Below are 14,992 nucleotides of genomic sequence, written 5' to 3'. Positions count from 1 at the left end.
TTCTTAAGCTATCCCCATATGATAAACCTTTTTGCTTCCAGGTAGAACACTTTTTGGTTCCATGTAGAACCCTTTTAAGTTCTAGATAGCACTTTTTTTCTAAGATCTACAACACATGAATATGTGTTATGATACAGTACACACGGACTATACATAACACTTGCAGTAACTAAAATGGCCATGGGGGGCAGCTTTCCTGTAAAGTACTGAGGAAGCCAATAAGATACAATGTGTTGTCTTGATAAAACCTGGAGCCTCCCAGTTTCCTCCCATGTGATTCTTGCTGGAAGGTGACAACTGACTGCTTACACATTAACCAGAGGAGCTGCAGTATATTATCTCCTTATCCATTTTTTCTGTTCTCATATGGCCACAGCATTTAGCATTAGCAATTTGGTAAATGGGTACTTGGTATAAATCATATTTGAGACTTTAAGTGGTGATATACAACAACACAGGACAGACATTGATACACAACGTAACTATCTGAAAAATAATCACCATCAGAACTGGAAATCTCTCTCTCTCTGATACAGTCTACTTAGTAAAATGTCATGGTAAGCATTTTTTTCACTTCTTTTTGTGGTAACAATATAAAAGTTTATGGCATCATGCTTCCTTTAAATTTGTCTCTTGGTTTTTGTTAGCAATGTGAATCAGGTCTAGTGGACGTGAAATGAGGCTGACAATATCTTTATAGGCGCTGTGGCTGAGAATTGGAAAAAACTGAATTATTCTGGGACTACTTAGGACTATTTAATTGTTAGCTGTTACCAATTAGCCACCACCACCATGGGTAAAGCTGCTCAGATACAAACCTAAATCATTACCCTAAATACATGAATTTACCCCAGACTACTATATTCAGTACAACTATAGTACATATTCCACTGGATCAAAATAAGCCACAACTCTTTCTTTCTTTTACAGGATGTTTTGGATCAAAACCAGAAGACCAGAGTAAGTTTGTTTTCTTCTCTTCATGAAAAGATTATTATGGATAATTGTCTTTCAAAAGAAGAAAACTGTATTATTCAACACCATATTACTTTATACAGTGCCGATCATCAGGGATTCAACAAAGGATAAGGGTAAGCTTTAAGTCTCTTAATATCAATACTTTTAGTGGATCATTAAGTGGATCATCATCATCATAATACAAAATAAGCCAATCATGAGTTGGTAAATTGAAAATATGATCTCTGATTCTTAAGGACTTAATATTTTAGTGTTTGATGTTATAACCTAACATGTGTTATCTAATAAACAACACAAACATGACATTGATTGAAAGCATGTGCAGTTACAGGGTCTGACAAAATATTTCAGATGAAGATTGTATATTTAAAATGATTTAAGGAGAATTCTATTGTTTTGGTGAAATGAAGGTTATGACTCAATTGCAAGGCAAGAAAACCCTTTACAGACAGAAACTCAGTTCAAACCACCTCCTAAGAAAGGTGTGAAGTATACTACATCAATACAGTTGGTGCTGTGTATATTATATTCTGTGTAAGCACCAACGTTACACCAACTTACCCTAGTACACCCTCTTACCCAAGCGCATCAGTATTAAGTCAGTATATATTTTTTAATTGCACATTATCTTTCCCAGTTATTAACTTTGTATTCCATACCTTATTCTGGTTTATCATTGCAATTGTAGATGCATCAGCCAGTTCCAGGAAGAACACTGCAGAGTTCGGTAATGTGTCTCTTTAAAATACAATATAATTTCAAATAATATTCATGTGAAATGTGAGACACTGAATTTGTCATTCTTACGCTTAAAAATGTTTGTTCTTTCTCCAGATATAAATCAAGCACTCTCACATGAAGGTAATGGGCTCTGTCAACAGAATCAGTTTTTCAGCTCAATTAAATAACTTAATCATATTAAAATACTTCATTTGCCCTACATGCCAAATTTTAATCAATGGAGATTATTTTGTAATTGAATCTGTTTTCCTATTCTCCACAGTGGATGTTACTCTGGATGTGGACACAGCTCACCCTAAACTGAAGATAGATGGGAAATCACTACAGTGGACTAATGAATCACAGCAGAGAAACATTAACATTGAGAACTGTTTTAATGAAGAGCCTTTTGTGTTGGGCAAAATGGGCAGTCCTTTGAAGAGTTACTGGGAGGTAAATGTGAAGAGTTACTGGGAGGTGAAAGTGAAGAAGGACGACTGGGTGCTTGGCGTTACCAAGGCAACGGCTCACAGGAAGGGGCCGCTGGTTTTCAGACCAAAAGGTGGCTTCTGGGTAATCAGACTATCCAATGGGCAAAGACTTAAAGCAATGGAGGATGAAGAACATGTTCTTGAGAAAGGTATTCCAGATAAAGTTGGTATCTATCTGGATTATCAGGAAAAGAAGGTGACTTTCTTTAATGCAGATGACGGCTCACTCATCTACTCATTTATCGACGGACCAAGTTATCAGGATGATGTCCTGCCACTTTTCTCACCCTGGAACAATGATGCAAAACCAATCACAATTTTGTCCATCACAGCAACATAGAATTTTTTTTTAAATCACATTCCCTGTCTGTCAATAGCTTATCATGGTATCAAGCTGTGTTAATAGTTATCGATTAAGTAAAATCCAGAATTGTGGATTAATTTGTTTGATCCTTTGCTGTCATTTAACCAGGCATCTACGTTGTGTTCCATTATCTGTATTAATATATTATTCGTTCATTATTTCAGTAGATTTTTGTGTATGAAATTAAACAAACATTTTGTTTTAAAATACTAAATGTTGATTTGAGAAAAATACAAGATCTTATTTGGTATCTGGATGTAGATCTATTGATGACTAGGATTGAGAGAAACAACTACCTTCTAATGACTTGTATGTAGTTATTTTGACAAGTTTGGTAATCATCCATCACGTAAAACTTTGATTATATTTACAATGACCAAGCATGAAAGCTGGATTGCCAGAGATTTGACACAATATATTGACCCTGTAAAGCCTGAAGTTGTTCAGTGTAACATCTATTTTGACCGTATTACAGACATTTCTAGCATGTTAGTTCAATCAGTCTGAGATATAAAGTGAATCTTTATATTGTTTTTAAAAGAAATATGACTGTACGATATGAACATAAAAAAACACCAATATGACAAATGAGTATGACAAAATGGAAAACATTAGTCTATACATCTTTGTAACAAGGGATATTTACTAACTTTAAAATATTGAGTATATATAGAATCATTATAGAGATTTTAATAGATTTTTACAGTTACATCTAAAACAGATAACAGTAGACAAAAAAAAGGGCAAAACATTCCATCTCACATCGCTCAGACCAATTTCTGTGAGATAAAATATGTAAAAGATTGAAGTAACTTAAATCTTCACAAAGTTGATAACTGCTAAAGCTAAATAAATACTCAAACAATGGAAGATAATCCGCCTTGCACTCTACCCATCAGTTATTTTCCCCATGGTTAAATACAACCACATAGAACTTTTTTTTTAAAGGGTACTAATAAAACCACAGAGTTTGGGGGTATAAGAGTACTAATAAAAACACAGAGTTTGGGGGTATTAGAGTACTAATAAAACCACATAGAGTTTGGGGGTATTAGAGTACTAATAAAACCACAGAGTTTGGGGGTATTAGAGTACTAATAAATACACAGAATTTGGGGGTATTAGAGTACTTAAAACCACCGAGTTTGGGGGTATTAGAGTACTAAGAAAACCACAGAGAGTTTCGGGGTATTAGAGTACTAAGAAAACCACAGAGAGTTTGGGGGTATTAGAGTACTAATAAGACCACAGAGATTTTGTTTTTTTTAGAGTAACTAATAGTCACACACACATGCAGTAGTAACCAAAGACTGAACAAACAATGATATGGCCTTGCCTGTCAACTGAAATCTTTTACAGGTTCACTTCTCAGCATGAGGAGGATATCGCTTGTCAGATGGGTGAGATTTTGAGTTCCTCTTTACAACCTAACAACGGGCCAAAGAAGGGATAGAGTTTCTTAGTAAATGTTCCAGTGAAGGAGTGGCATTTCTTCTCAACATTGAAAAATACTATCCACTAACACTCCCAGCTTCTCAGGTTTCAGTTCAGCGGGAAGTACAGTAGGAGACTGCTTTCAAAACTTTGTTTTACAAACGTATGCTCCAGTAGGCGTTCTCTGGAATCATTTGGATGTTTGAACCTCTCTTCTCTGGGTCCTGGGCGACTCCAACACTCCACTGAGTCTTCTCCCCCAGGTCAACCTCCCAGTAATGTTTACCTGTATTATATCCCTTCATTTCAAATACAGTGCTTTTCCTCAAACCTCTTCTCAGTTCCCTTCTCTCTCCGTAGGTCTCCACATTTCACTGATTTGAGATTGTCAATTGTTTTATATATTTTATTTAACATTTATTTAACTAGGCAAGACAGTTATTTACAATGACAGTGAGTCTGGGGTGTGCAGTGCATGGGTCGAGAGTCACATCCGCTGTAAGTAAGTACATATGTCATTGTGTGTACATATGTCACACTTGTGTGTACATATGTCACACTTTCACTGTTGAATTGTGTGTGTAGTGCGTGTGTATGTGTGTATGTGAATCTTAACCACCTCAGGTTGATGTCTGGGCCACCGTGAAAATCTAAGTAGCATAATAATAAATCCCCATAAAAATCTGTCAGTTTAAGCTAGAAATATGGTCAAATTGATGCAAAGAAACCACAACTAAAGGACACCAATAGAAGAAGTGTAACGTCCTGACCAGAGTTATTATGTGTTTTGCTTGTTTAGTGTTGGTCAGGACGTGAGCTGGGTGGGAATTCTATGTTGTGTGTCTAGTTCGTCTGTTTCTGTGTCCAGCCTAATATGGTTCTCAATCAGAGACAGCTGTCAATCGTTGTCCCTGATTGAGAATCATATATAGGAGGCTTGTTTGGTGTTGGGTTTTGGTGGGTGTTTGTTTCCTGTCTCTGTGTTTGTACTCTGCACCAGATAGGTCTGTCTCGGTTTTCACGGTTTGTTATTTTGTTTGTTGTTTGTAGTGTTCACTTGTTGTTATATTAAACATGTTGAGCACTGGCTACGCTGCATTTTGGTCCTCTCCTTCAACTATAGAAGAAAGCCGTTACAAGAAGAGACTTGCTTGGGCCAAGAAACACGAGCAAGCAGTAGGCTGTCTTGTCATTGTTGATGATCAGGCCAACTGCCGTCTGCAAACCTGATGATCGAGTTGTAGGCGTGCATGGCCACGCAGTCATGGGTGAACAGGGAGTACAGGAAGGTGCTGAGCACGCATCATTGTGGTGTCCCAGTGTTGAGGATCAGCGAAGTGGAGGTGTTTTTTCATTATTATATGGTAGTATCTTTTTACTGACACAACCTTGTCTTGTGTGACTTATTCATGAATCTGAGCATACAGATTCATGAGCCTCTTATGTGCGACCACAGTATGTGACCTGTGTTTACGATCGGCAGAAATTCAGCAGTGTGGGAAGGGCAGGGAGGAACTATCTTGATCGACACAAACAAGCTAAATTACTTTTTACAACTCTGTTCCCAGGGCCTGTTTCTGCACATGTGCTCACACACACACACACACACACACACACATACATATATATATATATATATATACAGTTGAAGTTGGAAGTTTACATACAGCTTAGCCAAACACATTTCAACTCAGTTTTTCACAATTCCTGACATTCAACCCTAGTAACAATTCCCTGTCTTAGGTCAGTTAGGATTACCACTTTATTTTAAGAATGTTAAATGTCAGAATAATAGTAGAGATAATTATTTATTTCAGCTTCTATTTCTTTCATCACATTCCCAGTGGGTCAGAAGTTTACATACACTCAATTAGTATTTGGTAGCACTGCCTTTAAAATGTTTAACTTGGGTCAAATGTTTTGGGTAGCCTTCCACAAGCTTCCCACAATAAGTATGATGAATTTTGGCCCATTCCTCCTGACAGAGCTGGTGTAACTGAGGCAGGTTTGTAGGCCACCTTGCTCGCACATGCTTTTTCAGTTCTGCCCACACATGTTCTATAGGATTGAGGTCAGGGCTTTGTGATGGCCACTCCAATATCTTGACTTTGTTGTCCTTAGGCCATTTTGCCACAACTTTGGAAGTATGCTTGGGGCCATTGTCCATTTGGAAGACACATTTGCGACCAAGCTTTATTTTCCTGACTGATGTCTTGAGATGTTGCTTCAATATATCCACATAATTTCCTCATGATGCCATCTATTTGTGAAGTGCACCAATCCCTCCTGCAGCAAAACACCCCCACAACATGATGCTGCCACCCCCATGCTTCACGGTTGGAATAGTGTTCTTCGGGTTGCAAGCCTCCCCCTTTTTCCTCCAAACATAACGATGATAATTATGGCCAAACAGCTCTACTTTTGTTTTATCAGACCAGAGGACATTTCTCCAAACAGTACCATCTTTGTCTCCATGTGGAGTTGCAAACCATAGTCTGGCTTTTTTATGGTGGTTTTGGAGCAGTGGCTTCTTCCTTGCTGAGCGGCCTTTCAGGTTATGTCGATAGAGAACTAGTTTTACTGTGGATATAGATACTTTTGTACCTGTTTCCTCCAGCATCTTCACAACATCCTTAGCAGTTGATCTAGGATTGATTTGCACTTTTTGCACCAAAGTACTTTCATCTCTAGGAGACAGAACGTGCCTCCTTCCTGAGAGGTATGATGGCTGCGTGGTCCCATGGTGTTTATACTTGCATACTACTGTTTGTACAGCTGAACGTGGTACCTTCAGGCGTTTGGAAATTGCTCCCAAGGATGAACCAGACTTGTGCATGTCTCCAATTTTTTTTCTGAGGTCTTGCTGATTTCTTTTGATTTTCCCATGATGTCAAGCAAAGAGGCACTGAGTCTGAAGGTAGGCCTTGAAATACATCCACAGGTACACCTCCAATTGACTCAAATGATGTCAATTAGCCTATCAGAAGCTTCTAAAGCCATGATATCCTTTTCTGGAATTTTACAAGCTGTTTAAAGGCACAGTCAACTTAGTGTATGTAAACTTCTGACCCACTGGAATTGTGATACAGTGAATTATAAGTGAAATAATCTGTCTGTAAAAAAGTGTTGGAAAGTCAGTCTTGCATGACTTCTCGTGTCATGCAAGAAGTAGATGTCCTAACCAACTTGCCAAAACTATAGTTTGTTAACAAGAAATTTGTGGAGTGGTTGAAAAACGAGTTGTAATGACTCCAACCTAAGTGTATGTAAACTTCCGACTTCAAATGTGTATATATATATATATATATATATATATATACAGTATATATACTACAGGTTAAAAGTTTTAGAACACCTATTCATTAAAGGGTTTTTGTCACGACTTCTACCGAAGTCGATGCCTCTCGTTGTTCGGGCGGTGCTCGGCGCTCGACGTCACCGGTCTTCTAGCCGTCATTGATCGATTTTTCATTTTCCATTGGTTTTGTCTTGTCTTCCTAAACACCTGGTTCCAATCCCATTCATTAACTGTTGTGTATTTAACCCTCTGTTTCCCCTCATGTCTTTGTCAGAGATTGTTTGTTATTTCAGATTTTGTGTTGTTTGTATTGTTGCGCGACGGGTACTCGTACACACTTTGTTTTATTTTTATTTATAGTTTTGGAGATATGTTTTGTTTACAGTCATTAAACAACTCCATTTCATTAAGTTTGATTCTCCTGCGCCTGACTTCCCTGCCACCTATACACACGACTCTGACAGAATCTCTGACCAAACATGAAGTCAGCAGGAGAAGGTACACCGGCCATGGAGGTGGTGGAGCGGAGATGATACGGAGATGATTTACCAAAACCCCGGATAAACCTCCGGTAGTAGTTGAGTGGGCGACACTTGCAGAGCCCTCTCACCCTCAGTGTCCAGCTGTGCGTCTGTACGTTCCGTCTGCTGTCCGCAACCGACTGATCTATTGGGCCCACACGTCACCCTCCTCTGGTCATCCTGGGATAGGTCGGCCAGTGCCCTGTCTTGATGGGAAGTACTGGTGGACCACTTTATCTAAGGATGTGAGGATTTATGTTTCCTCCTGCTCAGTGTGCGCCCAGTGCAAGGCTCCTAGACACCTGCCCAGAGGTAAGTTACAACCCTTACCCGTTCCACAAAGGCCGTGGTCGCACCTGTCGGTGGATTTCTTAACTGATCTTCCACCTTCACAGGGTAACACCACGATCCTGATCGTTGTGGATCATCTTTCTAAGTCCTAGGGTATCAGGGGGTATCAGCCGATTATGGCTCCTTGGAATCAGTCAGACCGAGGCACCTGCCGTGGACAATTGGTTCCGGCGCATGGAGAAAACCTGGGAGGCCGCCCACGTCCACCTTCAGCGCGCCATACTGCGCCAGAAATTTGGCGCAGACAGTCACCGCAGTGAGGCACTGGTGTTCGCACCGGGGGACAGGGTCTGGCTCTCGACTCGAAACCTGCCCCTCCGCCTGCCCTGTCGGAAGCTGGGTCTGCGGTTTGTGGGGCAGTTTAAAGTCCTGAGAAGAGTGAACGAGGTATGTTATAGGTTACAGCTTCCCCTTGATTACCGCATTAACCCCTTGTTCCATGTGTCTCTCCTCAGGCCGGTGGTGGCTGGCCCGCTCCAGGAGGCTGAAGTGCGGGATGTTCTTCCGCCCCCTCTGGCCACCGAGGGGGTCCCGGCGTACTCCGTTCTATCCATCTTGGATTCGAGACGTCGGGCGAGGGGCCTTCAGTACCTTGTGGAGTGGGAGGAGTACGGTCCGGAGGAGAGATGCTAGGTTCCGGTGGAGGACGTGTTAGATCCTTCCATGCTGCGAGAATTCCACCGTCTCCATCCGGATCGCCCTGCACCTCGCCCGGGGGGGGTGGGCGGGGTACTGTCACAAGTCGAAGCCTCTCCTTGTTCGGGCGGTGCTCGGCGCTCGACGTCACCGGTCTTCTAGCCATCATTGATCCATTTTTCATTTTCCATTGGTTTTGTCTTGTCTTCCTACACACCTGGTTTCAATCCCATTCATTACCGTTGTGTATTTAACCCTCTGTTTCCCCTCATGTCTTTGTCAGAAATTGTTTGTTATTTCAGATTTCGTGTTTATATTGGTGCGCGACAGGTCCTCGTACCCACTTTGTTTTATTTTTATTCATAGTATTGGAGTTATGTTTTGTTTACAGTCATTAACTTCTCTGCGCTACGGATCCCTTTTACGGGATCACTTTCCTAAACAACCGCTAGAATTGCAGGGCGCCAAATGCAAAAATATTACTAAAACAATTTATAATCATGCAATCACAAGTGAAATATACCAAAACACAGCTTAGCTTGTTGTTAATCCACCTATCGTGTCAGATTTTGAAAATATATTTTACAGCGAAAGAAATCCAAGCTTTTGTGAGTGTAGCTTTCAATGCTACAACAGCTAGCCCCAAATTAGCATGGTCACGAAAGTCAGAAAAGCAATAAAATTAATCGCTTACCTTAGATAATCTTCGGATGTTTGCACTCACGAGACACCCAGTTACACAATAAATGTTATTTTTGTTCGATAAATATTACTTTTATAACAAAAAAAACACCATTTGGGTTGCGTGTTATGTTCAGAAAATTACAGCCTCGTTCCGGTCCTGAAAGGAAGATACATTTCCAAACGTATCAGATTAAAAAATATTACAAAAAATATTTATAATCATGCAATCACAAGTGAAATATACCAAAACACAGCTTAGCTTGTTGTTAATCCACCTATCGTGTCAGATTTTGAAAATATACTTTACAGCGAAAGAAATCCAAGCTTTTGTGAGTGTAGATTTCAATGCTACAACAGTTAGGCATATATTAGCTTGGTTAGCTTGGTCACGAAAGTCAGAAAAGCAATCAAATTAATCGCTTACCTTAGATAATCTTCGGATGTTTGCACTCACGAGACTCCCAGTTACACAACAAATGTTCTTTTTGTTCGATAAATATTACTTTTATCACAAAAAAACGCCATTTGGGTTGCGCGTTATGTTCAGAAAACCAAAGCCTCGTTCCGTTCAACAAATTCCAAAAAGTATCCGTTATGGTCGTAGAAACATGTCAAATGTTTTTTATAATCAATCCTCAGGTTGTTTTTAACAAACATAATCGATAATATTTCAACCGAACCATAACCTTAAGAGACAAAAGGAAAATGGAGAGCTCCCCTCTGGCGCGCAAGCACTATTCAGAGGACACCTGACTACTTTTGAAAAATCTCGTTCATTTTTTAAATAAAAGCCTGAAACTATGTCTAAAGCCTGGGCACAGCCTGAGGAAGCCATTGGAAAAGGAATCTGGTTGATACCCCTTTAAATGGAAGAGGGGCAGGCAATGAAACAGGGATAAAAATTTAAAAAGCACTTCCGGATTAGACTTCCTCAGGTTTTTGCCTGCAAAATCAGTTTTGTTAGCCTCACAGACAATATTTTGACAGTTTTGGAAACTTTGGAGTGTTTTCTATCCTAATCTGTAAATTATATGCATATTCTACGATCTGGGCCTGAGAAATAGTCCGTTTACCTTGGGAACGCTATTTAAAAAAAAAAATATGACCCCTAGCGTCAAGAAGTTATACTCACAGACATCATTCAAACAGTTTTAGAAACTTCAGAGTGTTTTCTATCCAAATCTACTAATAATATGCATATTCTAGCTTTTCTGGCTGAGTAGAAGTCAGTTTACTCTGGGCATGCTTTTCATCCGGATGTGAAAATACTGCCCCCTACCTTAAGTTCTAGATAGCATCTTTTTTTCTAAGAGTGTACAACACATGAATATGTGAATATTTACTTATTTTTTATATTTATGAGTCTTATTTTTGTATATATTTTTATTTTTATATAGTTTAAAATGTTATGATTATTTATCCCTGACGAAGGCCATGCAGCCGAAACACGTCGGATTTGAAAAACTTTGCTTCTATTGAACATGCCTTACAAGTAAAGGCATTTAAATGTACCGTATTTAGGCAGCCATTTCCCCATTGTGCTTTGTGGGATCTTGACAATGTATAGTAGCCAAGTAGCATTAAAATAATAAAATATGTGGAACTCTACGCACGCTGCGCCTTGGTCCTATCATTATTACGAACATCGTGACAGAGAAGAAAACAAACTTACTCTGTTCTTCTGGATTTGATCCACATCATCCTGTAAAAGAAAGAAAGAATTGTGGCTTATTTTGATCCAATGGTATATGTACTGTAGCTCAATCAAATGTATCAATGACATGTACTTATAAAGCCCTTCTTACATCAGCTGATGTCACAAAGTGCTGTACAGAAACCCAGCCTAGTTGTAATGAATAATGTAGTCAGGGGTAAATTCATGTATTTAGGGCTAATGATTTAGGTTTGTATATCCGACCAGCTTTACCCATGGTGATGGTGGCTATTGCCATGGTGGTGGTGGCTAAATGGTAACAGCTAGCAATGAAATAGTCCTAAGTAGTCCCAGAACAACTCTGTCTTGTCCTTCTGTAACACTCAGCAATGGCACCTATAAAGAAATCGTCAGCCTTATTTCACGTATGATAGGCCTTCTTCCCACTGCTAACAAAAACCAAGAGACAAGTATGAGTGACACAAATGCTGACCTTGACATATTACTGCGTAGACTGTATCAGAGAGAGAGAGAGAGAGAGAGAGAGATTTCCAGTTCTTATGGTAATTACACATGTCCTGTTTTGTTGTATATGTACCACTATAGTCTCAAATATTATTCATACCAAGTTCCCATTTACCAACGTATTACTGCAAAATGTTAGTGACTGGCCATATGAGAACAGAAAGATTTGATAAGGAGACAACATACTGCAGCTCCTCTGGTTAATGTGTACAGTAAGCAGTCAGTTGTCACCTTCCAGAAAGAATCACATGGGGAAACTGGGAGGGTCCAGGTTTTATCAACACAACACATTGTATTGTAGAATGTATCTTATTGGCTTCCTCAGTACTTTATAGGAAAACTGCCCACCATGGCCATTTTAGTTACTGCAAGCATTATCTATACTCTATGTGTTCTGTATCATAACACCAGTGGCAGTTCTAGTTTGTATGGCTCCCTGGGCGAACCCCCCCTTCAGCGCCTCCCCAACAAACAAAAAAACACCATTCCGCACTAACTGTAATTTTTATTCAGACATTTGGAACAACACAAATAAATAGAAAGGAGGACCAAGGCACTCTTCGTATAATACTGTATGATCCCCAATCAGAGACAACGATAAACAGCTGTCTCTGATTGGGAACCATACCAGGCCAACATAGACAAACAAATCACCTAGATGTCCCACCCTAGTCACTATCACGCCCCAACCAACATAGAGAATAAACAGCTTTCTATGGTCAGGGCGTGACATAACACGGGGATCCTCACCGGAAGCTCCGGACCGTGGATCCTCGCCAGAGGAACCGGACTGTGGGTCTTTGCCGGAGGGACCGGACCGTAGATCATCGCAGGAAGCTCTGGACTGAGAACCCCTGCTGAAGGCTCTGGACTGCAGACCGTCACTGGAGGCTCTGGACCGCCGACCGTCGCTGGATGCTCTGGACCGCCGACCGTCGCTGGAGGCTCTGGACCGCAGACCGTCTCGGGAAGTTCCGGACCGCGGACCGTCTCGGGAGGTTCCGGACTGTAGACCGTCTCGGGAGGTTCCGGACTGTAGACCGTCTCGGGAGGTTCCGGACTGTAGACCGTCTCGGCAGGTTCCGGACTGTAGACCGTCTCGGGAGGTTCCGGACTGTAGACCGTCTCGGGAGGTTCCGGACTGTGGACCGTCTTGGGAGGTTCCGGACTGTGGACCGTCGTTGGAGGTTCCGGACTGTGAAACGTCGCCGGAAGCTCTGGACTGGGAACTGTCGCCGGAAGCTCTGGACTGGGAACTGTCGCCGGAAGCTCTGGACTGGGAATCGTCGCCGGAAGCCTGGTGCGTAGGGCCGGCACTGGTGGCACCGGGCTGGTGACACGCACCCCAGGGCGAGCGTGAGGAGTAGGCACAGGACGTACTGGACTGGGGAGGCGCACTGGAGGCCTGATGCGTGGGGCCGGTACTGGTGGTACCGGGCTGATGACACGCACCTCAGGACGAGTGCGGGGAGGAGGCACAGGGCATACTGGACTGTGGAGGTGCACTGGAGGCCTGATGCGTGGGACCGGTACAGGTGGCACCATGCTGGTGACACGCACCTCAGGGCGAGTGCGGGGAGGAGGCACAGGACGTACTGAACTGTGAAGGCGCACTGGAGACACAGTATGTATGTCCGGTACAGGTGGCACCAGGCTGGTGACACGCACCTCAGGGCGAGTGCGGGGAGGAGGCACAGGACGTACTGGACTGTGAGGCACACTGGAGACACAGTACGTATGGTCGGCGCAGGATATACTGGGCCGTGGAGGCGCACTGGAGGTCTAGAGCGTAGAGCTGGCACAACGCGTCCTGGCTGGATGCTCACTTTAGCCCGGCAAGTGCGGAGCGCTGACACAGGACGCACTGGGCTGGGAAGGCGCACTGGCTATACAGTGCGTAGAGCCGGCGCAGGATATCCTGGACCGAGGAGACGTACTGGAGACCAGGAGCGCTGAGCGGGCACAACCGTCCTGGATGGATGCTCCCTTTCGCACGGCAAGTGCGAGGAGCTGGCACAGAACACACCGGGCTGTGGATGCGCACTGGAGACACATTGCGTATCACCGCAAAACATGGTGCCTGACTAGTCCCACGCTCCTCACAGCAACTGTCTTGCTCCAGACACCAAAACATCCACTCTACCTCATCACTCCCCTCAACTATCTCACAATACTCCTCGCTCAGTCTATCCCAATATTCCTCTTCACTCTCAGACTCGCCCCTCGGCTTCGCTGACCAACCCGTGTGCTCCCCCCAAACATTTTTTTGGGGCTGCCTATCGGGCTTCCGTCGTGGTCGTGAACTTCGGAGTTGCCTTTGATCCTCCTTCGCTGCCTCTGCCTGCTTCCATGGCAGGGTCTTGTCACCTGCCATAACCTCCTCCCATGTCCTTGATGTCCTCCACTCACTTTTCTCCCGGGCCCAGGATCCCTGCTCCTCCTGGCCACGCTGCTTGGTCCTTTGGTGGTGGGATCTTCTGTCACGATGTTCGAAATAATGATTGGACCAAGGCGCAGCGTGCATAGATTTCCACATATTTTAATAAATCAAAACTCACCAAACAAAACAATAAAGCACAAACGAAACGTGAAGCTTACAGTGCTACTTGGCAACTATACATTGTCAATATCCCACAAAGCACAATGGGGAAATGGCTGCCTAAATATGATCCCCAATCAGAGACAACGATAAACCGCTGTCTCTGATTGGGAACCATACCAGGCCAACATAGACAAACAAATCACCTAGATGACCCACCTTAGTCACTATCACGCCCCAACCAACATTGAGAATACACTGGTCAGAGCGTGACATTCTCTTTGCCATAAAAAGATGATGGTGAATATTTGTCTTTCAAAAGAAGAACATGTATTATTCAATACTACATTATAGTATACAGAACCGGTCATAGGGGATTAAAAAAGAAGGGTAAGCTTTTAATCTCTTCATGTAAATACTTTTAGTCTGTTTTAGTGGATAATTATTACAAAATAAGTCAATCATTAGTTGGTAGATTTAAATACATGATCTATGTTTCTTAAGTACTTAATATTTTTGTGTTTTAGTGTTTGATAGCATTTGTTATCTAATAAATAACAAAACACGAAATTGATGGAAGGCATGTGCATTTATAGGGTCTGACAAAATATTTCAGATTAATGTTTATTTCAATTATTTAAGGAGTATTCTATTGTTTTGTTATGAAGGTTATGACTCAACTGCAGATATGGCTTTTTTGCAACTTGTGGATAAAATCTTTACAGCCCTTAACAACAATGGAAACGCTCTAGTTATCTTTTTAGATTTATCCAAAGTGTTTGACACGGTTGATCATG

At 41.9% G+C, this 14,992-nt stretch overlaps 1 protein-coding gene across 2 annotated transcripts; it reads left to right on the top strand.

Moving 5' to 3' along the window:
• Nucleotides 1-23: 23 nt before the first annotated feature.
• Nucleotides 24-2,987, top strand: LOC139561499 (butyrophilin subfamily 1 member A1-like). 2 transcript variants are annotated; one of them, XM_071378639.1, is made up of 7 exons: nt 24-557; nt 931-960; nt 1,059-1,091; nt 1,389-1,460; nt 1,667-1,705; nt 1,813-1,839; nt 1,982-2,987. In XM_071378639.1, coding segments are annotated over exons 2-7 (720 nt in total). In that variant the 5' UTR covers nt 24-557; nt 931-959; the 3' UTR covers nt 2,530-2,987. The 2 variants fall into 2 exon arrangements, with proteins under 2 accessions (XP_071234740.1, XP_071234741.1); XM_071378640.1 differs by lacking the exon at nt 1,389-1,460 and having other exon boundaries at nt 29-557.
• Nucleotides 2,988-14,992: the final 12,005 nt, after the last annotated feature.

This window comes from Salvelinus alpinus, chromosome 31 (assembly GCF_045679555.1).
Source record: "Salvelinus alpinus chromosome 31, SLU_Salpinus.1, whole genome shotgun sequence".
Classification (NCBI taxonomy): domain Eukaryota; kingdom Metazoa; phylum Chordata; class Actinopteri; order Salmoniformes; family Salmonidae; genus Salvelinus; species Salvelinus alpinus.
The sequence above is the reverse complement of the archived record's forward strand: the minus strand, read 5'-3'. Positions and strand labels throughout refer to the sequence as shown.

Excerpts from the sequence above, each read along its gene's own strand:
- LOC139561499 (XM_071378639.1), top strand. Across the intron at positions 1,706-1,812 it reads GAAGAACACTGCAGAGTTCG|ATATAAATCAAGCACTCTCA; the intron begins GTAATGTGTCTC and ends TTCTTTCTCCAG. Across the intron at positions 1,840-1,981 it reads TCAAGCACTCTCACATGAAG|TGGATGTTACTCTGGATGTG; the intron begins GTAATGGGCTCT and ends TATTCTCCACAG.